The 27,166-nt window shown below is 37.0% G+C and overlaps 1 protein-coding gene across 2 annotated transcripts in view; it reads left to right on the top strand.

Annotated features, from left to right (window-relative positions):
• MARCHF6 (membrane associated ring-CH-type finger 6) overlaps positions 1-27,166 on the top strand; it is a 79,789-nt gene that overhangs the window by 22,558 nt on the left and 30,065 nt on the right. Inside the window, exons 2-15 of one of the 2 annotated variants that reach the window (XM_055246298.2) lie at positions 558-654; positions 1,515-1,588; positions 4,550-4,693; positions 9,714-9,786; positions 13,070-13,238; positions 14,256-14,445; positions 16,797-16,858; positions 17,468-17,500; positions 19,968-20,019; positions 23,531-23,589; positions 24,817-24,897; positions 25,139-25,207; positions 25,288-25,362; positions 26,161-26,295. In XM_055246298.2, coding sequence (XP_055102273.1) covers positions 558-654; positions 1,515-1,588; positions 4,550-4,693; positions 9,714-9,786; positions 13,070-13,238; positions 14,256-14,445; positions 16,797-16,858; positions 17,468-17,500; positions 19,968-20,019; positions 23,531-23,589; positions 24,817-24,897; positions 25,139-25,207; positions 25,288-25,362; positions 26,161-26,295 — 1,313 coding nt within the window. The remainder of the gene's footprint in view (positions 1-557; positions 655-1,514; positions 1,589-4,549; positions 4,694-9,713; positions 9,787-13,069; positions 13,239-14,255; positions 14,446-16,796; positions 16,859-17,467; positions 17,501-19,967; positions 20,020-23,530; positions 23,590-24,816; positions 24,898-25,138; positions 25,208-25,287; positions 25,363-26,160; positions 26,296-27,166) is intronic. The other variant, XM_063619930.1, reaches the window with a different exon arrangement.

The raw sequence follows: 27,166 nt of genomic DNA, 5'->3' as shown, positions 1-27,166 counted from the left end.
CTCCCCCCACCAACCCTTAAAGTGTGTGTGTGTGTGTGTGTGTGTGTGTGTGTGTTTCTGTGTCTGTCTACCTCACACTCTTGTGGGATGGGGTGACACGAAAAGCGTGTCTTCTAACTGCTGTTATTGTGGTGAGTCCTCAGATGTGTTTTGTGGAGTTTAGGCTGTTAGGACTTTAAACCGTTAAATTGTTAAGACTGGAGTTTAAAACTGTTAGGATGCTAATGGTGACCTGATTTTACATATTTTTATTATTTGTTGTGGAGAGTGCAGTTTTAAATAAAAACATCTGTTTCTCTTATTTTCGGCTTTGGTTTATTTAAAATCTGTCATACAGAGGAACAACTTATCTTTTAATACATTATTTAGGAATTTTTTAGTTTTAGATATACACTTGAATAGCAACTTAATCACAACTTTCCATTCAACATACTATTAATGTTTTGTCAAGTGATAGATCCTTGCCTTAATGTCCAATATTTTGGTTTGTGCTTGTTTCTTGTTTTTTTAAAAAAGTTATAACCAAAGGAAATTCAAATTTCCTTTTTCATTGGCAGACATATGTAGAGTGTGTCGGTCGGAAGGAACACCTGAGAAACCGCTTTATCATCCTTGTGTATGTACTGGCAGTATTAAGTTTATCCATCAAGAATGGTAAGTCATACTTTTAGAAAGTTGTGTAAGTCTGAGCTTCAGTTTTGTCATGTATACAGTAACGGATCGTTTCAATGTACTTTCTCTGTAATTATTTTTAAAATTTTTATTGTATTGTCCTGAGCACAGGAAACTAAAAAAGCCCTTTTATTGTAAAAATTCAAAAATTTGGAAAAGAAATTATCCATTAATTCTTAATACCATGGCTGTTATTTTGGTGTATCCTCTTCCAGGTACACGTAATTACCCATTATTTGTTTCTACCATGGAGAGCTTATTTTGTTCTGTGAAAGTGTTACGATTTTCTAGTTTTGCTTGGCATAATAGTAGCTTACATTTATGAAGTACTTTTTGCCAAGAACTGTTCTTAGTGTTTTGTACATCTCAACTCATTTTTAATCCTTATAAGAAAACTGTGATGAGGTGGAGTATTGTTATTATGCAGATAAGGAAATTGAAGCATGGGAAGGTTAGATAACTTGTCCTAGGCTACATAGCCAGCCAGTTAGTGGCAGAACCAGGATTCAGACCTAGCTACCAGGTACCAGTATTCTCAGACCAGGATTAAAACTGATGTTGATGCTTGGAGATTCTTTCATGTTCATTTTGCTTTGAGGAAATTACAGTTTTGATTAATTGAACCTTTTTTAATGGTGGAAAAATGTGTTGTTTTTATCTCTAGCTATTGTAGTTTTTTATTCTTAGAAGGCAGTTACAAGAAGTTAAGAATATTCTAAATTTGAAAATTTTGAAACTAAAAGCTCTGTGATATATATTTTTAATAAAAACAATGTTTTCAACAGAACTGTAATGTTTCTATGTTGTAAACACTGTACTTATCAATCTATTTACAATTACAGCTTAGTTCAATGGCTGAAACACAGTCGAAAAGAATACTGTGAATTATGCAAGCACAGATTTGCTTTTACACCAAGTAAGTTCTTCAGACATTTTCACTGCATTTTTTTTTGGTTATCACTCGTGGCATAAAAGTGTTTAATATGATCAGTTGACAGAGGAAGGGGGAAAAAAGTGCTTAAGCACTTTAAAGCAACTATTTTCAGCTTGATTTTCTTTGATAATAATAGGAAGTATTGATATTTTATTTAGGAAAATATTTTAAAAAACTGTATGCTCTCATTTATCACACACATAGGTTTGAGATTTGTGGGGTGTTTTTTTTTGTCTTTAAAATTTTTTTTACTTTTAATTATACACAGGTTCGAACACATGCAAAAATCTAACAAGTCCACATGTACCCATCACTTAGTTTCAACTCATAGCCTGTCTTGTTTTACATATGCTCTTGTTCCCTGCCTCTTTATCCTTTTATTTTTTCTCCATTATTTAAAAAATAATTCTACCATTTATAATTTCATCTGTACATACTTCAGTATGTATCTCTAAAAGGTAAGGGTTCTTTTTCAAAAACGTAACTATAATACCATTATCCACCTAGGAACATAAACAATGATACCATGATTTCATCAAATACTCAGTACTCTTCAAATTTGGACTACATTTTGAGTTAAAGTTGTATAGGTTAGAATAATAGTCATAAAGATAAAGCTTTTTTTTTTTTTTTGAGACAGAGTCTCGCTCTGTTGCCCAGGCTGGAGGGCAATGGCGTGATCTCAGCTCACTGCAAGCTCTGCCTCCCAGGTTCACGCCATTCTCCTGCCTCAGCCTCCCGAGTAGCTGGGCCTACAGGCGCCCACCACCACACCTGGCTAATTTTTTTGTATTTTTAGTAGAGACGGGGTTTCACCATGTTAGCCAGGATGGTCTCGATTTCCTGACCTCATGATCCGCCCGCCTCAGCCTCCCAAAGTGCTGGGATTACAGGCATGAGCCACCGCGCTCAGCAAGCTTTTTAAAAAATAATAATAAAAAATAGAGAGGGGGTCTCACTATATTGCCCAGGTTGGTCTTGAACTCCTGGCCTCAAGCAGTTCTCCTGCCACAGCCTCCTAAAGTGTTGGGATTACAGGCTTGAGCCACATTGCTTGGCCAAACAAAGTTTTAAATTACCGTTTTTTTCATGAGACTAACTTTTAAGGTCAATATTTCATAAGCCTTTATAAAATATTTTGCGGCCTTTAAGGTTTTAACTATAATTCCTGTGCCTATTAATATTTCATATGTTTCATCTTAAATAAGTAGAGGACTGTGCTGGCAAATTATTAAATATTTGAAGCATAATTTTTCATTCTGGGGTCCCCTATATTGCCTTCCCTTACAAAGGATTTTCGTGTTTTAGTTGTGTGTGTTTGTGTGTGGTTTTTTTTTTTTTTTTTTAAGCATCTTGAGCTTCTCAATATAAATGCTGTATTAGTGTTTTACTTTGTTTTTATTTGATGAGTATAAATGATTAAAGTTATTACATTTTCACTTTTGGAGCTGTATATTATCATAAAAAAGTCAATTCTGTTATTTTGTAGTCATTAATTTTCTGTAGTACGTAAAAGCTGTACAGCTTGTCAAGATTCATAGGAAACTAAGACTAAATAGTTGAGTATCTTCATGAAATTCAGTTGATAGGAAATACGTGGGCTTTTACTTTGAGGCCAATAGAAGCTTGTTTTGTACATTTTAATTTTCATTTGATAGTTACATTCTCTCTTTTATCTTTTGCAAAAAATCTCTATTATTACTGGTTTTAATGACTTGCTCTTGTATACCAGATATCCTATTGAAGTCAGTGATCTGTGGGCATGTGTCATTAAAAGTTGCTATTTGTGGCCAGGGGCTGTGGCTCATGCCTGTAATTCCAGCACTTTGAAAGGCTGAGGCAGGAGGATCACTTGAGGTCAGGAGTTTGAGGCTAGCCTGGCCAACATGGTGGAAACCTTGTCTCTACTAAAAATACAAAAATCAGCCAGGTGTGGTGGCAGGCACCTGTAATCCCAGCTACTTGGGAGCCTGAGGCAGGAGAATCACTTGAACCTGGGAGGCAGAGTTTGCAGCGAGCTGAGATTATGCCATCGCACTCCAGCCTAAGCAACAGAGTGAGACTCTGACTCAAAAAAAAAAAAAAAGTTGCTATTTGTCAGTTGTTTATTTCTCAGTGGTTATAGGTGTGAACCGTTTTGTGATAGTGTTCTTATAAATTTTAGGTCATTGCTTTTAAACCCTAATATATCATAATTTCTTGTTTTGGCCTTACTGGAGAAAGAAGTGTTTGTTTTTCCTTTATGTTCTTTCCGAGCTACCTGTGGTATAGGTTTTTAATAATAAGCAGTGGTTTTTTATTTTAACCATTTTAAAAGGGAATCCTTTTAAAATGTGGCAGAATTTTTCTTTTTCTGAATGTGTTGAGCCACATTTCACAGAGTAGTGGGAAGATCTGAATTTATCATTTGAAATTTTAAGTATTATGCTAACATTGGGAAAGTGGCTAACAAATGTCAGTGGGATGTTTGCTCCCACGTGAAATGATCTGCTGCAGACTGTTGTGCTTTTTGAGTGCTATTTAATGCTTATATTTGGGGGAGTGTTGATGGCATGTTGTCAGCTTCATCTTTTGTTCCTGTTTACTTTATTACATCTTTTATAGTTTGGGAAACCAGATGATTATATTGGTTGAATATTAAAATATGTGTAAATGGGCCTTGTATGAGGTTCATGGCTATTAGCAAGGGATGTGAACATCTATTGGATTTTTTTTCCTGCTCAGAGGCCTTTGTTGATTTCTACATTTCACATGTGATTTGCCTCATAAATGACTTCTTGGGTAAATGTGATATTGTAACTATTTGGTTTATTTATTTTAAATAGGAAAAAAATTAAGCACAAGGCAAATATTGGAAGTTTAGTTAATGTCTATTTTTATATTTATGAATTAAGCTATTTTCGAATCTTCATGAAGTTGTAAGTACTTTTTTTCCGCTTATAGTTTATTCTCCAGATATGCCTTCACGGCTTCCAATTCAAGACATATTTGCTGGACTGGTTACAAGTATTGGCACTGCAATACGATATTGGTTTCATTATACGCTTGTGGCCTTTGCGTGGTTGGGAGTTGTTCCTCTTACAGCATGTGAGTATTCAAGCCTCTGGTTGGAGTTATTTAAACATTGCATAACAACTTAATATTATAAAGCAATATTACATCATATTATTATTTGACTGATGTTTAGTTATTTGATGTCAGAATGTCATATATTAGGAAAGCCTTACTTAGAAGATGTTCATCTGAACTAAGAATGAGTTTATCAGGTCAGTTTTTTGAATGAATGTGGGAAAGAACACAGCATACAGAATGGCTAACCATGAAAGTTCATGAAAGCATGGAAAAAATCAAATCAAATCATAATTAGATATGAAGTATACTAGAGTTTTCAAGGACTACAAAAGATGGCCTGGCACGGTGGCTGGTGCCTGTAATCCCAGCACTTTGGGAGGCCAAAGTGGGCGGATCACGAGATCAGGAGTTTGAGACTAGCCTGGCCAACATGGAGGCTGAGGCAGGAGAATTGCCTGAACCCAGGAGGCGGAGGTTGCAGTGAACTGAGATTGCACCACTGCACTCCACCTTGGGCAACAGAGCAAGACTCTGTCTCGAAAAAAAAAAAAAAGGACTGCAAAAGATGAATTCTTTTGGGATTCCGCAACCCTCCTTTAAAAAAATACTCACATGGCCAGGCGTGGTGACTCACGCCTGTGATCCCAGCACTTTGGGAGGCTGAGGTGGGAGGATCACTTGAGGTCAGGAGTTTGAGTCCAGCTGACCAACAAGGTGAAACCCCAGCTCTACTAAAAATACAAAAATTAGCTGGGTGTGGTGGTGTGCGCCTGTAATCTCAGCTACTCGGGAGGCTGAGACAGGAGAATCACTTGAACCTGAGAGGCAGAGGTTTCAGTGAGCTGGGATCATGCCACTGCATTCCAGCCTGGGCAACGGAGTGAGACTTCGCCTCAATAAAATACAAATAAAATTTAAAAATACTCATACATGTAATGGTCATAAATAATTGGGAGGCTTATCTTTCAGATACAGGAGGCTCTTTGGGAGGGTGATATACTAATCAACCCCCCTAATCAATCCAAAGAATCCTCTTGGATTCTTTGTTGTTCTTATAGACATGGAGAGAAGTACGTAGTATATGGGTGGCAGAGTATATAGATAAGATTCATTAGAGTTAAACAAAATGTTTAATTAGTATAATTAATATCTTCATGTCTCCTTAAAATATGATAAAATAGTCTCGATTACCTATGGAAATGAAATTCTTGGAAGATACACCAACTAGCAGAATATAGGTACTGTTGAAGAGTGAGTGAGCTAGAAAATTGTATCAAGGAATTCTCCCAGGATGATACTCAGAGGGACAAAGTAGTTACAAGTATGAGAAATAAATATTGACAAGTGGAGGCTAGTCTAGTCTGTCTAGTTAAGTAGTTCCACAAGGTAAAAGAGTTAATGGAGATGAGGAAACAATTGGTGTCTTTTAGATTGAACGAGAAAGCTGACCATGGTAAAGGAAAAGTCTCACGAACCTAGACATATTCTCCAGTTTCCTAGAGCTGGGTAAGGTGGCGATGGTGATAGAGGTATAGAGATTGTGTGCTTCCAGATTATCCTACAAAGTAAAGAAAATCAGAGTGGCATCAGACTTAAAATTAACAATGTTGAATGCTAGAAGACAGTGGAAACTCAAAATTTGATGTTTTTGAACCTAAAATTCCCTTTCTGCAAATTACTCTCAGATGGAAGGACAAACTACAGATGTTTCAATAGATGTGAGGGATTGGAAAGTTTACTACCTTAAACCTTTTTGAAAAAAACTGAGGATATACTTTACTAAATGAGCAAGGAATCAAAGAGAAAGATGTGAGATTCAAAGAAGTGTTTCATATGACTAAGTCTCAATTGTTAATCTGCAGTAATTAATAGTTTTTGGGTAACAGCCTGGAACTAAAATTCCAGATGATCTTAACGTGGGAGAAATTGTGACAGGAAGATAGAAATTAAAGCTTTTAAAATTGCTTGTCTCATTTGTGGGGAGATTATAGATGTTCTAGATGTAGGTAAAAAAATACAACTGTGCGTTAAAAATGTAGACTAGACTTACAACTACCCAGAACTGGACTCAAAACTACATTGTTACATTATTAATGACAAAAGTGCCACCACAGATCAGTGGAAAAAAGATGGTCTTTTCAGTAAATGGTATGGCAACAATCAGATGGCCATACAGAAAAAAATGAATCATATCATTACCTCAACCTAACACAGAAATTAATTTGAGATGAATTTAAAAGCCTGAATGTGAAAGTTAAAAAGAAACTTCTAAAATAAAATACAGGAGAATAAACATAAAACAAAATATTAGTAAATTGAACATAATTAAAGTTAAGAACTTCTGTTCATCTTTAGACACTTTTAAGAATAAAAGGCAATTGAATTCTGGCACTCAAAAAAAAAATTGAAAGCCATGGAGTGAGAGAAGATATTTGCAGTACACATATCCAACAAAGGACTTGTATCTAGAGTATATAAATCAATAATAAAAAGGCAAACATATCCCAGTTAAGCAGTGGACAGAGGTTTGAACAGGTATTTCTGGAAAAATAGCTAAATATACTAAGCTCTCCATATCTGTGGGTTCTGCAGTGCTGACTGTGGAATTTGAGCATCTGTTTATTTTGTTATTGAGGAGAGTCCTGGAACCCATTCCCCATGGATACCAAGGGATGACAGTAGCCAATAAACACATGAAAAAGTGCTCAGCATCATTAGAGAAATGCACAAGGAGGGTGACTAAAAATAAAAAGAGTAGACAGTGCCAAATGTTGCTTAGGACGTAGAGCATCTGGAACACACGTATACAGTGATCGAGGGGGAGTGCATATGTTGTAACCACTTTGGAAAACTGGCAGTATCTACTGATGCTAAATATTACAAATACCTTATGATCTAGCAGTTCCATTCTTGGGAATATAACTAACAGAACAAGAACTTTCTGTTCACTAAAGGATATGTGTATAAGAATGACCACAACAGTTTTATTAATAGTACTTAAAAACTGATATCAGTCAAATGCCTATTAATAGTAGAATGGATACATTGTGGTTTATTCATGCAACGGAATACTACATAGCAGTGAAAAAAGAGCTGACTATTGTGACATGGAATAACATGGATTAATTTTGCTTCTTTGACAAAAGCAAGCCAGGCACAAAATTGTATGATTGCATGTGTGTGAAATTTTAAAACAGGTTACATTCATCTACAGTGATAGAGATCTGAATAGTGGTTACCTTTTGCAGGGGCTGTTGCCTGGGAAGAAGCTTGAGGGAGCCTTCTGGGGAGCTGGAAGTGTTGAACATCTTGATTTGGGTGGTAGTTACCCAAGATATACATATTTTAAGAATTCACCCATCTGTACACTTAAGATTTATGTAAAATATGCTTTAATAAAGACATAACAAAACTCAAGGGCAAGTGCTAGAAGAATAGAAATAGGATGAGTGGGAAACAGCGAATAAAATTTGGAAATTGCAAACAAAGGCAGGAAAGAAAGGGAAGGCAGAGGAAGGAAGTAGGGAAATAAAATTAAATACGTCTGTAATCCTAAGGGTTTAGATTTCTCTGTTACAAGAGAGCTTCATAGATGTGTAGGTATAAAACTTGCACTACTACTAGAGATAAATACAAAGCAGCACAAGTTAATGCTAAAGAGATACAAAAATAGTTTTGTTAGCAAATGGCTTTCAAAAAGCCAGAGCAATATTAATCAGATATCATTCAAATGTATTAAATGGGACAAAGCATTACATTTCATATTAATAAAAGGCATAATCCACTAAGAAAATAGAATTAAAGAACTTTTATACACCAGAAAGCTGGGCCTTGAAATACGTAAAGCATTCACCCTCCTAGTGAAAGACTTACATGCCTCTTTGAAATCAGTAGATGAAATAGGCAAGATTTAACAGTTATTAATCACGAGCTTGATTTCTGTTCTAATTTGTTTATATACAGATACACACAATTTAAATTACGTCACACGATACATATTCTGTAACTTTTCTCTTTAGCTTAGCATCGTATCCTGGTGGTCTTTCCATGTGAGTGAGTGTTGTGCTGTCTTATTTTTTTTTAACGATGCACAGCACTCTGTAGTAAGAAGGCCTATTGCATATGAATCCATTTACCTATCTAAACATTTGGTTTGTCAGTTTTACACTGTTGCAAGCATACTTGCCTGAGTATTTTATAAACATGTAAGTAATTTTTGTTACAGAAAATCTTTTCCTACCTTTCCATTTTGACTTGGTTTTGAAAACAGCCATTATAAGTCACTGAAAATCTGAACTGAAGTCTCTGATACAAGGCTGTATAGGGAATGCTTAAGCTAATACCCAAATACTGGTTTGAAAGAAAGCCTCAGGTTTTTATTCTTGTGCCCCATTTTCAAATCTGTGGTCTGTTATCTCATTCTGTCTAGAATTCTGCCTTCCTGACTAAAAGACTTTCTGCCTTGATAGCAGTACCTTCACCCATACTTTGTCTTTCTCTAAATGGCCAGAATTTAGAATAATATATTCTGTATTTTAGAGGACCTGTGAATCTGTGCTTTTAAAATATTGGTTGTCAGGTTGCCATTTATGGCATTGCAGTACATACTCTACTGAAAAATTCTCTTAATTTCAAAGACTTACACCTCCAAAACTGAAACTTTTATTGTCATGAGCAGACAATGGATTTTGGGATTATAGAATTTAAAAAATTCTTTATATTATAATTTTGGAGATCTTTACTTTAGATTTTTCTTTTCAAACATCAAAGCTCATTCAATAAAAAAAAAAAGCAAGTAAACCTAGAGAGAATCTAAGCGCTAAACATGATTGTGTAACATTTACTCTTCATTGTCACTATATTTGTGCTTGACCATGTTTTAAAAAATTTAATATTTTGAGACTTAAGCTTGTAAAGACTAAATATTTATCTCAGTGGCATTTGTGGCGTTCCACTTTACCTCTGCTTTCTTGAGCAGCTATGTGAATTCATGATGCGAGTTGTGACTGTATGCCATCATGCTCTTTTTCGGTAGGCCGCATCTACAAGTGCTTGTTTACTGGCTCCGTGAGCTCACTACTGACACTGCCATTAGATATGCTGTCAACGTGAGTATTGAACCTCTGTGACGAATGTTTCATGATGTAGATGATGCTTGCTTTTTTCCTTGCATATTTATTTTTATTATAATTTGTAAATTCTTTTGTTTTGAGAACAATAATTTATGTCTATTACACTAACAGTTTTATAGCTGCAGTAGAAGTAGCTGATAAATGTAAATGACATTTCTTTTAAAACATACCTGTTTTATGGGACTGTTTTGTAATGATGGGATGACTTTTCTTTTTTTTTTTTTTTTTGAGATGGAGTCTTGTTCTGTTGTCCAGGCTGGAGTGTAATGGTGCGATCTCGGCTCACTGCATCCTCCGCCTCCTGGGTTCAAGCGATTCTCTTGCCTCAGCCTCCAGGGTAGCTGGGATTACAGGCACTCGCCACCATGCCTGGCTAATTTTTGTATTTTTAGTAGAGACAGGGTTTCACCATGTTGGTCACTCTGGTCTCGAACTCCTGACCTCAGGTGATCCACCCTCTTCGGGCTCCCAAAGTGCTGGGATTACAGGTGTGAGCCACCACGCCCGTCTGGGATGACTTTTTAAATAGGCTGTCATGCAGTTTGAGATATATACTACTGTCTTATGTTCATAAGAGTTGTTTTGTTTTGTTTTGTTTTTTTAAATGGAGCCTTGCTCTATTACCTAGGGTAGGGTGCAGTGGTGTGATCTCTGCTCACTGTAGCTTCTGCCTCCTGGGTCTCCTGCTTCAGCCTCCTGAATAGCTGGGATTACAAGCGTGTGGCACCAAACCAGGCTAATATTTTGTATTTTTAGTAGAGATGGGGTTTCACCATGTTAGCCAGGCTCGTCTCAAACTCCTGACCTCAAGTAATCTGCCCACCTCGGCCTCTCAAAGTGCTGGGATTACAGGCATGAGTCACGGTGCTTGCCCAAGAGTTCATTTTAACATGTGTTTTTAACATACACATTTGAACTCAAATTTATTTTTTAAATGTTTTCCATGATCATTAGAATATAAATGCTAAGAACTTGCCTGTAGTTACTTTACTATATCTTGACATTAAGCATTGTTGCTTGCCTTATATTGGCAGGCTTCTTTTCCCCTCTCACCTGATTGGCTTGAGGGTCACCTGAATTGCTTTCATTAGACTACTCATTGACTCCAGAGGACCACTGGAAGCCTAGTGGGCTAGTCAAAATAAATTATAAACATGGCTTGGTTTTATAGTCCTAAGCTGCCTTTTACAGTTTGAAAAATTGAGCCAGTTTTTCTGATAGCGTTTGTGACCACACTACTTTTTTTCTGAGTAATATTTTATACTCTCTATGGAATTTTTTTTCTGTGAAATTTTAGTTTAAATTTCCTTAATGTCTTATCAGTTTCTATATATTCTGTAGCTTAGTAATTGAGGTCATCTCTAGGTGCACTGTATCAGTTATCTATTGCTGCAAAACAAACTGTCCCAAACCTTAGTGGCTTAAAACAGCTACCATTTTATTTGCTTATAATTCTGGGGTCAGCAGTTTGGGCTGGGCTCAGCTGAGCTTTTCATCTATTGGGCTTGCCTAGGTCACTCAGCTGTTTTACTGGGACTTAATGATCTAAGATGGTTTGTCTGAGATGCCTTGGTTCTCCTCCTTGTGGCTCTTATCTTCTAGAAGGCTAGTGGGGCTTCTTTACATGGTAGTCTCAGGACAGCATTCTAAAAGGGCAAGAGAAGAAGCTTGCAGGCCCTCCTCTGGGCTCTGGAACTTGGGCAGCATCACCTCTGTCCAGGATCCACAAAACCAGCCCAGATTAAAGGAATAAGGAAAAAGGACTCCAGAGTTTGTCACCAAATGTTTAAAATCTGTAACAAACAGGATTATTGCTGATGGCAAGGAAGATGTAAAGGGGATATTTTGGTCCCAACCTTTCAGAATTTAATAGCCTGGAGAGTTCCTTACTAAGGTGGTAGTTAGGATTCGTCTTTTGATTCAGGACATATTGCAGACTATATTTTCCTAGAGGCCGTACCAGTTTAGTTTAAGTTTGGAGCTGCCGGGTCAAGGTCTACCAGATTGACCCTTCTCAGGTTTTTTTTGGAGGAAAAAAGTGATTCCATTAAAATAATGGATTTTCCAATGGCTAAAAGTCCAGAGGTTTTTGAGTTATCTGTGAATAATTCTGAAATCATAAACATGGACTAGGGAAGGAAAGATAAGCCTCTTAAGAAAGGAAAAGGACAAAATGGTCTTCAGTATCACGATATTTGATGCATTTTTTCTTGTATGATTACTAAAGGAACCATACTTTGCCTTTCTGGATTTGTTGAGAAACTAATACACTTTTGGTATGATTGCAGTTAGCATCAAAACTTGATTTGCTTTCTAAATGAAAAACTTCTTTTTTTTTTTTTTTTTTTTTTTGAGATGGAGTCTCATTCTGTACCCATGCTGGAGTGCAGTGGCTCAATCTCGGCCCACTGCAACCCCTGCCTCCTGGGTTCAAGCGATTCTCCTGCCTCAGCCTCCCGAGTAGCTGGAATTATAGGTGCACACCATCATGCCTGGCTAATTTTTGTATTTTTAGTACAGACGGGGTTTCACCACGTTGGCCAGGCTGGTATCAAACTCCTGACCTCAAGTGATCTGCCTGCCTTGGCCTCCCAAAATGCTGGCATTACAGGCATGAGCTACTGCACCTGGCCAAGTGACAAACTTCTATTAAATTTATAATAGACCTCTTTGTCTTACATATGGCATACTGAATATCTCTCAACCTTCATTTCTTTATGTTGTCATTAGACTTGTCTGGAGGAGCTTCTCCTCTTTTCTGATTTGATGATTCTATTAATTTGTGTGGGTTCAGGTGTCAGCTAATCAAGTTTTTAAACGTGTGTAAAATAAAGATACAGAAATTCTTAGAGTTGGACAGAGTTTTTAACCTTTGGTAAATTACATAAATTTAATGCATGGCCTTTGTCAAGTGTTAGACTGCTTTTGTCTTTTTTTGCTTGCTGCCTTTCTGTTTCTAGGCCATTTTCAAAAGATAGGCTATGGATAGGTAATTTCCGTATAGTTCTGATGGTATTTGATGCCTAAATAAGATACGTAATACAAGTACATAAATATGTATAGGTTCTCTTATAAATAGAATTTCACCGTAATCACAAATTGTTCTTTTGGAGAAACTTGAGATTTTCATCCAAAAAATTATGATTTATTTTTCTGGCTGTTTTTTTTTCTGAGACTTTAGTATAAGAAAATTTTTTACCTTTGTTTTCCTAATTTTAAGTGTTCTTTGGAGTAATTATATGTATTTTTTTTTTAATAGGGAAAATTTGTTGGCAGATTGTTTGCAGGGTTGTTTTGTGGTGACATGCACACTGTGTGCATTCATCAGCCTGGTGTGGTTGAGAGAGCAGATAGTCCACGGGGGAGCACCAATTTGGTTGGAGCATGCTGCTCCACCCTTCAATGCTGCGGGGCATCACCAAAATGAGGTAACTCCCCTACCCCAAAATTGATTTTACTTAGGTAGGTCATGAGAATTATTGTCTCTTTCTAAGACTCAAACTCTTGACTTCCATGTCCCTCATAAACATTCTTTTGTTATTACAAAGGAGGGCAGTGGAAAGGTTTGGGTGAAGATGAAGAGAGATGTGAAAAATCAAGAAAGTGGTATTATGACTTTGCCTCTTAATTTTCTAGCTAGAGTGGGAACAGCATTAGGGGGTATACTAAAGTCCATGTGCACAATCTTACCCACTGAGCAGAAATTTGAAAACATTTCCTCAGGTGTTTGATAACAGAGCATGTATGTATATATGTATGTACATTTAAAAAAAAATGTATTTTCATCCCTGATGCTGTCAATAAAGACAAAGGCTGTCTCATAAAGAGGACTACAGAACGTTGTTTTTAAGAGAGCCAGATTTGTTAACCATTTTCTATAATGCTTTGTGAACTGTTAATCCGTTAAATTATACTGAATGAATATGTACATGTGCTATGAAGTGAGGTTATGTTCTTATATACTAAAATTGATCCCACATCGGATACATTTAAAAAAGATGTCTTTGAAAGGTTTTCTTTTTAAAAAGAATTTAGTAGAGTTTATATTTGTTTTTGTTTTTTGAGATTGGGTCTTGCTCTGTCACTCAGGCTGGAGTGCAGTGGCATGATCACACCTAACTGCAGCCTCACAACCTCTGGGCTCAAGAGATCCTCCTACCTCAGCCTCCTGAGTAGCTGGGACTACAGGCGCAAACCACCATGCCTGGCTAACTTTTTAAGTACAGATAGGGTCTTGCTGTGCTGGCCAGGCTGGTCTTGAACTCTTGGGCTCAAGCAATCTGCCTGCCTCAGCCTCCCAAAGTGCTAGGATTACAGGCATGAGCCACTACACCTGGCCTAGTTTTGTTTTGTTTTTTTTTTTTTTTTAGCAAGAATAATGTGATTTGGAAACAGAGCAAAACAGACAAGTGGATCTAAATTTCTGGGCTTTTCTGTGATTTTAGGCTCCAGCAGGAGGAAATGGTGCAGAAAATGTTGCTGCTGATCAGCCTGCTAACCCACCAGCTGAGAATGCAGTGGTGGGGGAAAACCCTGATGCCCAGGATGACCAGGCAGAAGAGGAGGAGGAGGACAATGAGGAGGAAGATGACGCTGGTGTGGAAGATGCAGCAGATGCTAATAACGGAGCCCAGGGTAATGGCTGCTTGTGTGTCCTCATTCTTCAGCACTGCAAATCTGTTCTCAACTTGCATTGAGGAAAAGGGCTGGCGTTTTCAAATTTTAATGTTGTGAAGTTCTATTTCTAACTTATTTTTACTTTATTTTGGCAAACTGGCATTTATGGATGTACATATGCATAAATATGTTTTTTTTCTATGAAACAGGGCATGTTTTGTGTTTTAAAATCCTTTTTACACAGGACTTTTTTATTTTTATTTTTTTTTGAGACTGAGTCTCTGTTGCCCAGGCTGGAGTGCAGTGGTGCTATCTTGGCTCACTGCAAGCTCCGCCTCCTGGGTTCACGCCATTCTCCGGCCTCAGCCTCCTGAGTAGCTGGGACCACAGGCGCTCACCACCACGCCCGGCTAATATTTTTAGTAGAGACGGGGTTTCACCGTGTTAGGCGGGATGGTCTCGATATCCTGACCTCGTGATCCGCCCGTCTCGGCCTCCCAGAGTGCTGGGATTACAGGCGTGAGCCACTGCGCCCGGCCTACACAGGACTTTTTTAATAGGATAGATAGGAAGAAACTATTTTTTACGTTGGATTAGGTACTACTTTTTTTAAATAAAGGACTTTGATACAGATTTACCTCATTCATTTGCTTCTCTCTTTCCATGTCCCTTAAGTCAGTGCAATTTCTAAAATTGAAAAAGAATCTCGAAGTGTATACTGCAGACAAGGTGCCATCTAAATAAATCAACGTCTCGTTTTCTAGCAGTGTAAACTCTAGAATGTAAAATAAGATCCAAGACAGGAGATGGGTAGATCACCTGAGGTCAGGAGTTTGAGACCAGCTTGGCCAACATGGTGAAACCCCATCTCTACTAAAAATACAAAAATTAGCTGGGCGTGGTGGTGCATGCCTGTAATCCCATCTACTTGGGAGGCTGAGTAGGAGAATCACTTGAACTCAGGAGGCAGAGGTTGCAGGGAGCTGAGATCATGCCACTGCACTCCAGCCTGGGTGACAGAGCAAGATTCTGTCTCAAAAAAAAAAAAAAAAGATCCAAGACAGGGTCTACCAGTCAGCTGTCGGTCACTCACTTCCCCTCCTACCTCCCACCACAGTTTTCCTGTCAAGCTTTGCACTATCTCTAGTTCTACTTGACATGCCTGATATTTTTGTGTCTCTTTGTGTCAGGCACTCTGTTAGACACTGAGCATTTAACTGTGACCAAAACATTAGGCTGCTGCATTCCTGGAGTTTCTGGTTTAGTGAAAAAGTAGGAAATACACGTCATGATAAGTGTTGTGCAGGTTGCTCTGAGGGTCCTGTTGGGGAGAGACCTATTTAGTTAATTTACTTTTTTTTTTGAGACAAGGTTTTGCCCTGTCACCTGGGTGGGAGTACAGTGGCAGGAACACAGCTCACTGCAGCCTTGACCTTTTGGGCTCAAGTGATCCTCTCACCTCAGCTCCCCAAGTAGCTGGGACCACAGATGTGTGCCACCACGCCCAGCTAATTTTGTTTTTGATTTTGTTTTCTTGGTAGAGATGGGTTCTCCCTGTTGTCCTGGCTGGTCTTGAACTCCTGGGCTCAAGTGATTCTCTTGCCTCAGCCTCCTAAAATGCTGCGATTATAGGCATGAGCCATTGTGCCCAGCCTAGACCTATTTTAAATAAGGTTTTCCAGGTAGCTCAGAGTACCTGGTATTTGAGTTGAGACCTCTGAAGGATGAGAAAAAGTGACTTGTGTAATGGTTAACAGGGGGCCTTTGCAGGGAGAGGTCAGAGGCTCTGAGAATACAGCCTGCTGCTACCCTTGGGTCTGGCCATTATTTCTCTCTCTTGATCTAATACAGTAGCTCCTAACTATTCTTTCTCCTTCCATTCTTGCTCCGCATAGTTCATATTACTCTGCTGCCTTTAAATCTTTTAGTAGTTTTCCCATTACTAAAGAATAAAATCCAGACTCCACATTCCTCTTGTATGATCTGATTCTGTCTTTCTACTACCCATATCATTACTCAGAATGTCCTTAGTCCCCTGGCTTCCTTACTTTTCTCAAATCTGCCAGATTCTTTCCTGGCTTAGAGCTATTGAATTCCTCTCTTTCACATAACCCTATTTATTCCCTTTCTAGCATTTATCTCAATCTAGGATTACCTTACTGTATATGTATTATTTATTTATATGTATGTTTTTATTCTTATTTGTTCCCTGACAAGCAAATACTCAGTATGGAAATGTGGCTTAGCTTCTCAACAACAGCTTACAAAGTACTAAATTTTACTATTTTTAGTGCATTCTATTTTTTTATAATTTATTATTTTTAGTTCAAGTTCCATCAGTAATCTTTAAATTGCAATTATATTTTCAGATGACATGAATTGGAATGCTTTAGAATGGGACCGAGCTGCCGAAGAGCTTACATGGGAAAGAGTAAGACCTTTTTCTGTCAAGTATCGTGGTGTTTTAATCCTAAAATATATTTTAAACTTTGGTGTATTTAGATGTATACACTAATGTTATCGTTACAGTTGATGAAAAGTTACTAGAATTTTCATTCCTAGTGAAAGTTAAGTGATACACTGTTTATGGTCAAAATATTGTGATGTTGGTGACTTTTTTTGTCTTACAAAATCTTGCTCCATTTAGGAAATGTTTTACCTGAAATTGTGGACTTTTGAAAAACAAAATAACAATTTAAATTTAAGTAGTATTTTCATGCTTCAGCTGACAAAAATAATACAGTTTTATTATGAAGTAGTCTTAATTAGCTGTATATCTTGAGTAACAAATCCAAGATGGAACTTTTTTAAACTTTATAAATCATGTAATTTTGAATAAAAGGAGACCCAAAATATAAAACTCTCATTCAGAAACAGAATTTTTTTTATTTTCTGAAAATGATAGGAAGTATTGGAAAGTATAGGAAGTGGGCGAGGACTGTGTTTAAAAATATTGAAAGGAAAATGAGGCTTTTCATAAATTAGAATAGAAAGTTCTGTTGTATCTTAAATTAATGCTTATCATTTTTGTTTATTTTAGATGCTAGGACTTGATGGATCACTAGTTTTTCTGGTAAGTAAAACTATTTTTTTTTTTTTTGAGACGGAGTCTCACTCTGTCACCCAGGCTGGACTGCAGTGGCGTGATCTTGGCTCACTGCAACCTCCGCCTCCTGGGTTCACTCCATTCTCCTGCCTCAGCCTCCCAGGTAGCTGGGACTACAGGTGCCCACCACCATGCCCGGCTAATTTTTTGTATTTTTAGTAGAGGTGGGGTTTCACTATGTTAGCCAGGATGGTGTCGATCTCCTGACCTCGTAATCCGCCTGCCTCGGCCTCCCCAAGTGCTGGGATTACAGGCGTGAGCCACCACGCCCCGCCAAAACTAATTCTTTTTAATAACAGAATTGGAGTTGTCTTAGTGATTCAGAAACTTCACATTTATAGTATGTAGTAAAGGTCAAGATGCCCTTTGGCTTTTGATTACTTTATATGTTGAAGATTGTATGTTTAGTGTGCTGAAAATATTGAAAAAGCATAAAGGTAATATTTTAAACAAATTATTAAATATTTGATTTTTAGCAAAGAAAATAAACCCCAAAGTTAATGGTAGTTAAAAAGAACTTGGTCTTCTTTTAAAGTTTCATCTTGCAGTGCTTATTGCCTGTGCTGGTAGAAGCAAAGCAGTTTTGCATATTTTCACAGTGAGACACCCCAGGCTGATGTTAGGTTTTCCTGTTTGCTAAACCCCACCTGTCTTTACCCAGGAACTTTGCCATATTAGTAAAGATTGCACCTCTAAGGTGAGGAGCAATTCTTCAGAGAACTTGTTCTTTAAAGAAGAAATGATGCTGTTTTCAGGTCCTGTAATATGAAGTTATTTGCCATTTGGGATTTTTAAATAGCTTAAGATGACTTTGGCTGCAGGTAGCAGAACCTCTACTGGTTGGAACATTAATATAACAGGAAGTCCAGAGGAAGAATGGGCTTGAGGTTGCTTGATCCATAGGCCCAACAATGTCATCAGACACCCAGGTATCTCCATCTGTCTCCTTTGCTGTCCTCAGTGTTGGCCTTCTCCTCAGGCTGGCTCCAGATGTTAACCAGAAGAGGATGTTGAATTTAGCAGTGTGTAGGTTTTTAGGAACATATCTGGCATAATTCCACAGTTTAGTGGGAATGTGATATTAATGAGCTTCTAGTCATGGTTTGATCACAGTCAGTATAGAAAGCATTATTTGGCCACGTACTGATTTATATTTCTTACTCCGTCAGTTCCTCATAAATGAAGAACAGAAGTCGTTGAGATAGTGGTGTTGACTCAAACTCATTTGAATTATTGGAAAAACCTTTGACAGGATGAATTCATTATTTTAGTAAAAAATATTTAATATGTATAGTGTGCCAGATATTGTGATAGGCACTGGAGAATTCAGTATGAATGAGACGGGGTCCCTGTTCTCAAAGATGCTGTGTAGTGTGGTAGAGAGAAATGAACATGTAAACAAGGAATACTTTGGAGACTCAGTGACAAAAAGTGTGCATAGGACACAAGAGGGGCACAAAAGAGGGTTTGATTAGATCTTAGTGGAATGGAGTTTGTCAGCAGGAAATTTTCAGCGAAGATAACGTAGAGGTTGAAGTATAAAATATGTTGGGGATAGGGAAAATTTAGGAGCCCTTAAGGCAGAGAGGTTGAAAAAATTGAGCCACCATGGTGAGAAGAAATGTAGGAGTCATTTACAAACTAATTACCCTTCTTTGTGGAAGATTATGGGACCTGACCAGAGAAATCCTTTTTTTAGACAAAAGATCTTTGGAAGGATCATTTAACTTGATGGTTGGGGAAGGTTGTGGGCATGAATGAATGGACTTGGGCAGTCTGGTCAGTGTCAGCATGGGGCATAGCTAAAGTGTGTGTAACATGGCTGAAGGAATAGGCAGATAGCTGTCACCTTAGAGGTGACAGTATGTAACTGTGGGAGGTGACCAGATGGTCAGGTGAGACAGGACAAAGAAAGTCAGGCCACCATAGGGAGTGGAGGGACCAGAGGAGATCAAGCTAGAGTTTTCCAAAGGAGTGGTAGCCAGGCAATAGTGACCTTGTAGGTGTCAAGAAGGCAGATTGGACATTGAAAGAAACACTGCAGTTGACATTAACATGATGTTTACAATTAATTTGGCTTTCAAATTTTTCTGCATTTGAAATTTTTCAGTGTCATTTGATTTAAATGAAATCTGGTAGTTATGAAAATCTGTGTAATTTGTGGTAGATTATTTCTAAAAAGGAAGTATTTATAAATGAATTTGTTTTTTCTACATGTAACATTTCTGAGTTTTATTAGGCTTAGTTGTATGAGCTGTCTAATGAAAAATGAAAGTTACATATTATGTCTAGATTGAAATCCCAAAACAAGAGAGGGAAAATTTCAATCTTAGCTGTTTTTACTATTTGGCTCTAGCTAAATAAGTGGAATAGTCCAATTAAACGTATGTTAAATATGAATTTAATATGCTTTATTGATGCTTTTTTCCTTTAGGAACATGTCTTCTGGGTGGTATCTTTAAATACACTGTTCATTCTTGTTTTTGGTAAGTTATGTTTGTGCTTTTTTTTTTTATAGTATTATGGTAGGAATTTAATTTTGTAGGAGTCTTGTTATAGGTTTAGTATTATTATTTTTTAACATAGAAATAAATACTAAGCGGTATATGAAAATAGTTTCAGGTACAAACCCTGTATAGCTAGGCCCCAGACAGACAGATACTTTCCTAAGCAGCAGTGACTGCAGTTACCTACCTGTCTCTCACTCTGTTGGGCATTTCTGGGTTTTTTTTTTTTTTTTTGTAGAAGCTGGTTTTAGACCGACTTGAAAATATACAGTTTCCCATTTCTGGAATTAGTTTTCTGCTGATTGTCTGTGTGCTCTTCCCTATGGTGGAATATCTTGTTTTCATCTGTCAAAATCCTGACCATTGCCTTCTAGAGATCTTGACTTGGGAGCTGTTACCAGAGCTGAGTGTAGGCTTGTGGGAAGACAGTAAGCCTTCCCCAAATGTGAGCGCCCCTTAGAACCAGATTCCAGCACATGCAAAATCACTTCCAAGCACTTCTGCGAGGGCAGCTGTGAGGATTCTTTGACAGCACACAATGGTCCCTCCCATTGGGAGTAATTAGAGGAAGAAAGGCAAGGTTGAGGAGACACTGTTGACAGAGGTTTTTCTCCTTTCCAGAAGAGGTAAGGAAAACTAAGTTGAGTAAACCAAGGCCTTAGAATTCAGTTTCTGTATCTCTTAGGGGTGAGGAGGTAGGGTCTGATAGAATGGGGTTGTTAGGTGTCCTATGATTTGTATCTCAGAGACCTCAGGCAACATATCCCTATATAGGGATAATCTATGAGAAATTCCTTCCTTAGTACATGGGATTTACCCCTCAGCTCTGCTGAAGAGGATGAGTAGAGATTTCCCAAGGCTTCTTCCACCAAATTCCAAGTTATTCGCTCTGTTGGGGACTACATTGTGATGTGTAAAACAGATGTCTTTAATAAGAAGCCATGTGGTGTAAGGGGCTTTGAATATTTGGACTGAGGATGAGACCAAAAATTGATTTCTGTATATTATCTGTAAAAGAGAAAGATAAATTTACTTGTATTTTGTTAACAAAGTATTTTGGATACTTCCATTGATTTCTTAATTTTTAGTAGATACTCACAAAGGTGCAGATTTATTAGGATTCTTTGTTCTCTTTGCATGTGGGGGTGTCTGTATGTTATTCTGCATATGTTTTTCATTATGTAAAATAATTCATATATAAACTGAAAATGTTATGATCTTGACTGCATTTTTTTTAGAGAAAATATAGATTTAAGTCTTTACTCTTGCAGAAAAGCTTAATGCTAAATTAATGTTTGGAGAAACAGGTCACATTTAAAACATGAATTATACAAATAAGAACTCTCATTTATGGAAATCAAATCTAAGTAAAGCTTTTTCTAATCCAACCTCCTGAGCTTATACTGCGAAAAGATTTTTTTAGTAAACTTATGTTTTATTATATAGTTAGGATCTTTTGAAATGAAACAAGTTTTCTTCCATTAGGAACATACTTTTTCTTTTAATCATTGGGATTAAACACCCTCCTGTTTTTTTCTTGCACGGGTTGCTCTGTTGGAAGTTTTCTACAGGCAGTTTTTTGGCTCTTGTGGTCATATGCTTTGCAGAAATATAATTTGACAAAGCTGTGGTCTTCCAGTAGAAGGTGACAATCCTGAGAAATTGTCCTTAATTTCAGGATGCCTTTCCATTAGTTTGTGTGTAATGGGATGGAAGTTGATTGTACTGGTGTTTAAGGTTAATAATTATTTAATATATCTGCTAATAGAGTTAAAACTTGCCCCTCCCAGGGGCCTCGTTGAGTCGTCTTCAGACTGGGATATGAGAGCAAAATAGGCAAAATTCAACACAGTTTTTTTCCTTACCTTTTTAAATTTCTTCTGCTTTATATTACACACAATATGTTAGTAAACTAGTATGTATATATAATTTATAAATAAATTTAAATATATTGGGAATACTTGTTCAAAAAGATTCCTACCCATGAAATAGGAAGGGTTAGAGGCCAGATCCCTAGTAGGTTCACTCTGACTTCTCTCTCCATGATTGAGTTTCCCACTCCTCTGGTAATCTGTGCTGTCGATTTATTTCTACCATAAAGAAAAGATAACTACATTTTATTATTAGCAATGAAGTAAAATTTAGCCAGAAAGGCTTGAGGAAAAAGAAGACTATAAAAATTCTTGCTATAAAGATTTTAAAAAGACTTTCATACTTAGCTATAATGCCATTATCTCACCTTACAAAATTACTAGAATTTAATATTTCCTAATAATCCATCATATTCAAACTCTCTGGGTTGTCCCCTTAGATACTATTTTGCAGTTGGTTTCTTCGAAGACCCAAATAAGGTCCACATATTACTTTTAGTTGTTAAGTCGTAAGTTATTAGTCTTTTAATCTAGAGTACTCTTCTCTTTGCTTCCCCCAACTCATCCTATTTGGCCATTGATTTGTTGCTGGGATTAGATTAACTGTTCTAGCAGCATGTCATGTTTTCCATCTGTCCATCTGCTTCCTGGATGTCCTCTGCCTTTATCCTTTGTCTCCCATATTTCTCTTAAACTGGAAGTCAGATCTAAGGGCCTTATTAGATTCAGGTTCAATACATCTGGGACAAATCCATCACTGGTCACACTGTGCCTATTAATAGTATATGTGAGGAGCTGAGATACATGATGCTGGATTATCCACTTTTATCACTGGATTCAGCTGATATCAACCTGGGCCTCTAATCTTAGGTTTTGTTTTTCCCTTTACCATTATAAAATAATCTGTTGGGAGTGATATTTTAGTGTCTTAGTGTTCCATCAGCCTTCCACTTAATGATTTTTATTAGCTCTTGATGATCCTTGCCAGAATTATTTACTGTATTAGGGGTGTCAGAATGGTGATTTTTAAATTGTCATTTTTTACATTTATTGGCTGACTTTTCTGAAAGAAGAAGAAATTCTTATCAATTTGGGACTATTCAGGCAACCCTAACCTGTCTGTCCAGGGCAAGTAGGACAGATGCTCATATTTTCGCCATTAATTTTGGTTTTCAGAATAAGGAATTGGTGCATTAACTATTCCCATTGGTGTGCTAACTGCTTCCAAAACATCAAAGTGTTTTCTTTGATGTTGCTTTTTCTCTTTTCGTGATTATTATTTTGGGCTTTTCCTTTTTTGAGCATCATAAACTCATGGATTTGTATATGTTCAGTGTTTTTCCATCAGTTTTGGTCATTAGTCTTTTTGATGCTCATATTATCCTCTCTTTGGCCTGTTTTCACAATGGTTTCTGTGTTGATTTGGCATGGCCCTATTAGACCTTAATAGTTTTGTTGTTCTCTAGTTACAGAGAATGTCCTAGGCAGTATATTTTTAGCCTAGTTCTGGAATCTTTCATTTCTCCAAGAAGCCCTAGTTCCTTTTAGTGGGGGATTGTAGTAGGAGTGTTCATTGTTTTGATGTTGAAGATTTCATTGAATTTTTTCCCCCCTTTTAGCATTTTGCCCTTACCATATTGGTCATTTCTCCCTTGTTGGTTTGGGATTTGAAGAACACGTGAGTATAATACTTTTACAAAGTTACTTTCATTCATTACTCCCAAATGTGATTATTAATCAAATAGTATTCTAAAGAGTTACATCATTTCTTCATTGGCATTATGCAAGGGAATAGTTAGGCAATACCGTCTCAATTCTTTTTTTAAAAAAAATAACAGTGGCTCAAGAGATAGTGGTCATGTTGCCAGCTAATGAAAATGTGCTCTGAAATCCATTCAGCTGGGTGGGCCTGAGGCATAACGTGGGAAAGTTTCCCACAGGCTGATTTTCTGTCCATCTCAAGAACTTGTATGTTCTCTTCTTTCCCTTTCCCCAGGTGCCCCCTGCTGAATATAGAAAAGTAACAATATATCAATCAATTAAAAAAGGATAGACTATTTTGGAATGATGGGTTGTAGTGTTTTCTAGAGTGCTTTAGTTTTGACATTTTATCAGTATTTTCCAGGGGTAAATAAATTTTGGAAGGATTATTACTTCTCTGTAGGGGCCCTAGAACAATTTAGTCTTTTAAGGAAGAGCTGACTATCTGGGATCATATGCTCAGTTTGTATATTTGAGATCTGAGAGATCACATTCTGAAGTCTTCTAATATTTAGTACACCTCTGATTCTCACTAGTTGAATGCAAGAACTTGAAAGGTTCAGATAAGTGTTTTGAAAAATTTTGACTTTCCATACTTTTGCCACTTGCTATCTGAAACTCAGGAATCAAAAAATACCGACAGGCATTGTTACTTTCAAAATTCTTTCTGTGAGTTGAGAATGGGACAGATTTGCAGAGCAAGGGAAACTTGAACAGTTACTTCTAGTGGTAGGAAATGAAGTGGCTAGGATATTACCCAGCTGGTGGGTGACTTGGGCAGTGTGTTCCTGCTTTCAGTGGTTAGCCTTTAGCAAATCTGCTTTAGAGTGAGAGTACAGGGCAGGCTGTTGTATTACAGTGCTCTTGTTTTTGTAAAATTGAATTCACTCTACTGTTATTTTGTCTCCTTGGGTAAAGTGTTTTTTTTTTTTTTTTTTTTTTTTTTCATTTTTTAGTAATATATAACAGTCAGTGAGAGAATTTGGTTTTCAGAGATGTCATCCAAAGGAGATTTTACAGTTGTTTTCTAGTTATAAATTGTCTCGACAATTCTCTTTTAGTCATTTGGGTTGTTTAATATGGGAAAACTGGGGTGTAGGACATGTTGTAAGATTAATTTTATTTACTTTTTTCTTATTTCCAGGTCCAAGCATCTCATTTTGAAGGCCTAATCACAACCATAGTTGGGTATATACTTTTAGCAATAACACTGATAATTTGTCATGTATCCTTTAATGAACCAACTTGGGTGTTCACTAATATTCACACCAAAGAACTCTTCGTTAATGGTAAAACTTGTCTCTCCCTGTCATCTTAGTAAAAGTTGTAGGTATTTGCAGTAAGGGTCAGTGTGGACAAAATGTGGAATAAATTAATTCTGTCAAAAAATACTAAATGTTGGCTAAGTAGTTACCTGTTTCATTGTACCTTTAAATACTCAGTTTTTCCTTGACCTGATGCTATAGGGCTTGGCAACTCTTGTGAAATTTCATAGATCTCGTCGCTTACTGGGAGTCTGCTATATTGTTGTTAAGGTAATTCCTGTTATAACTTAAAATTGGAAATGATTTCTCTTACATTTGGGTGATACTGATGACCTTTATTTTCACTTAAGGTCTCTTTGTTAGTGGTGGTAGAAATTGGAGTATTCCCTCTCATTTGTGGTTGGTGGCTGGATATCTGTTCCTTGGTAAGTTGAGTATTCATTATTGTATAATAGCATAATTTCAAGGCTTCAAAAAAGGAAGTCTTCAGCATGGATTCTTTTTAAAGGAAAGTAAATATTTGATAATTTGCTTATTCTTTTGGCAAGAGTATCAGTATAGAATCTTAATGTTAATTTTTCTTGAGTACCTGAGTTTTTGAGGCTTTGTGCAAATTTTTGATGTCAGGATAGTTTGGATGGAATCTTTCTAATAGTGGAGAATTTTATTGCCCATTTTGCTGTCTTAAATTTGTGTAGATAATCCAAGACATTATATATATAGAGAATAATTTGATAAGGAAACTGTGTTTGTAGTAATAAATTTAACCCTAATCATTTGATTTAACTAAGATGCTCAGTCTTGATTATAATCTTTAATTGCTGTTAGTGATAATCAGTTTTTGATTGTTTCAAGAATATTTTATGTGTAGAAAAACTGCCTTTGGTTCTGAGATAACATTTACCCTCCCATACCTTACTTTTAAAACTTCTCAAGAATGCAGACCTATAACCAAGAAAAGGTTTTACATTCATCAAAAATAGTTCTTTAATATAATCAGTAATAATAAAGCTTTTACCAGTTGGTTTATCATTCTTTATATTTGAAGCAGTAGCCAATCTTGTATATAGTTCTGTGACACCGTGAAATGACATTAAGTGAACTGTAGTTCTAGGAATTGTTCCTTGCATGCAGATTGATTATTTATTTCGTAGGAGATGAAAATGTTAACTTGGCAAATGTAGGGGGCACGGATCTCTCTTACCTGTCCTGTTTTGGCTCAGGAAATGTTTGATGCTACTCTGAAAGATCGAGAACTGAGCTTTCAGTCGGCTCCAGGTACTACCATGTTTCTGCATTGGCTAGTGGGAATGGTATATGTCTTCTACTTTGCCTCCTTCATTCTACTACTGAGAGAGGTAAGTCCACAGGGAAATGCTGATGCTGTACATTTATAAAAAGGACTTTTGCTTTCACCACCAGTCATGTCTCAAAGGCTATGATGATTTCCTACCTAAATCATATTCTCTACTATTTTATTCTAAGATGGAATAACTTATAGGGGACTTTGACTTAATTACTTTAAACTGTTTCAGTTGTTTGTCTCCATAATTGGCAAGTTTTAATATTTCTGTCTGAGTCTGAAAGACGATTCAACTGAGGAAAAAGATAAGAGTACTCATTTTATCATACTTCGTATATACTTTAGCCATCCTCTGATACAGACTCTTGGAATTTTCTATGATGTGAGTGTCTCAGACTTCAAGGAACTGTACTGCTGGAAATAACCAAAAGGATATGGTTTTGCAGGATCAGACATTTAAAATCATTTTGATTTAGGCGCCTTAAGTATAGAATTACAATGAGGGTCCTTTATGATTCCAGTTCACTGGCCTGATGGATTACCTTTATTTATTTTTTTATTTTGTTTACTTTTTGATACTGAGTCTTGCACTGTTGTCCAGGCTGGAATGTAGTGCCATGATCTTGGAACCTCCACCTCCTGAGTTCAAGCGATTCTCCTGCTTGAACCTCCCAAGTAGCTGGGACTACAGGAGCCCACCACCATGCCCGGCTAATTTTTGTATTTTTAGTAGAGACGGGGTTTCACCATGTTGGCCAGGCTGTTATTGAACTCCTGACGTCAAATGATCCACTCACCTTGGCCTCCCAAAGTGCTGGGATTACAGGTGTGAGCCACTGTGCCTGGCCTGATACCTTTATTAGTCCTATTTTTGGAATCTGGTTCTTAGTGATTTGAAGATGATGACAGCAGATGAGTATTTGATT

The sequence above is a fragment of the Symphalangus syndactylus genome, chromosome 16, assembly GCF_028878055.3.
Source record: "Symphalangus syndactylus isolate Jambi chromosome 16, NHGRI_mSymSyn1-v2.1_pri, whole genome shotgun sequence".
In the NCBI taxonomy this organism is placed as follows: Eukaryota; Metazoa; Chordata; class Mammalia; order Primates; family Hylobatidae; genus Symphalangus; species Symphalangus syndactylus.
The sequence above is the reverse complement of the archived record's forward strand: the minus strand, read 5'-3'. Positions and strand labels throughout refer to the sequence as shown.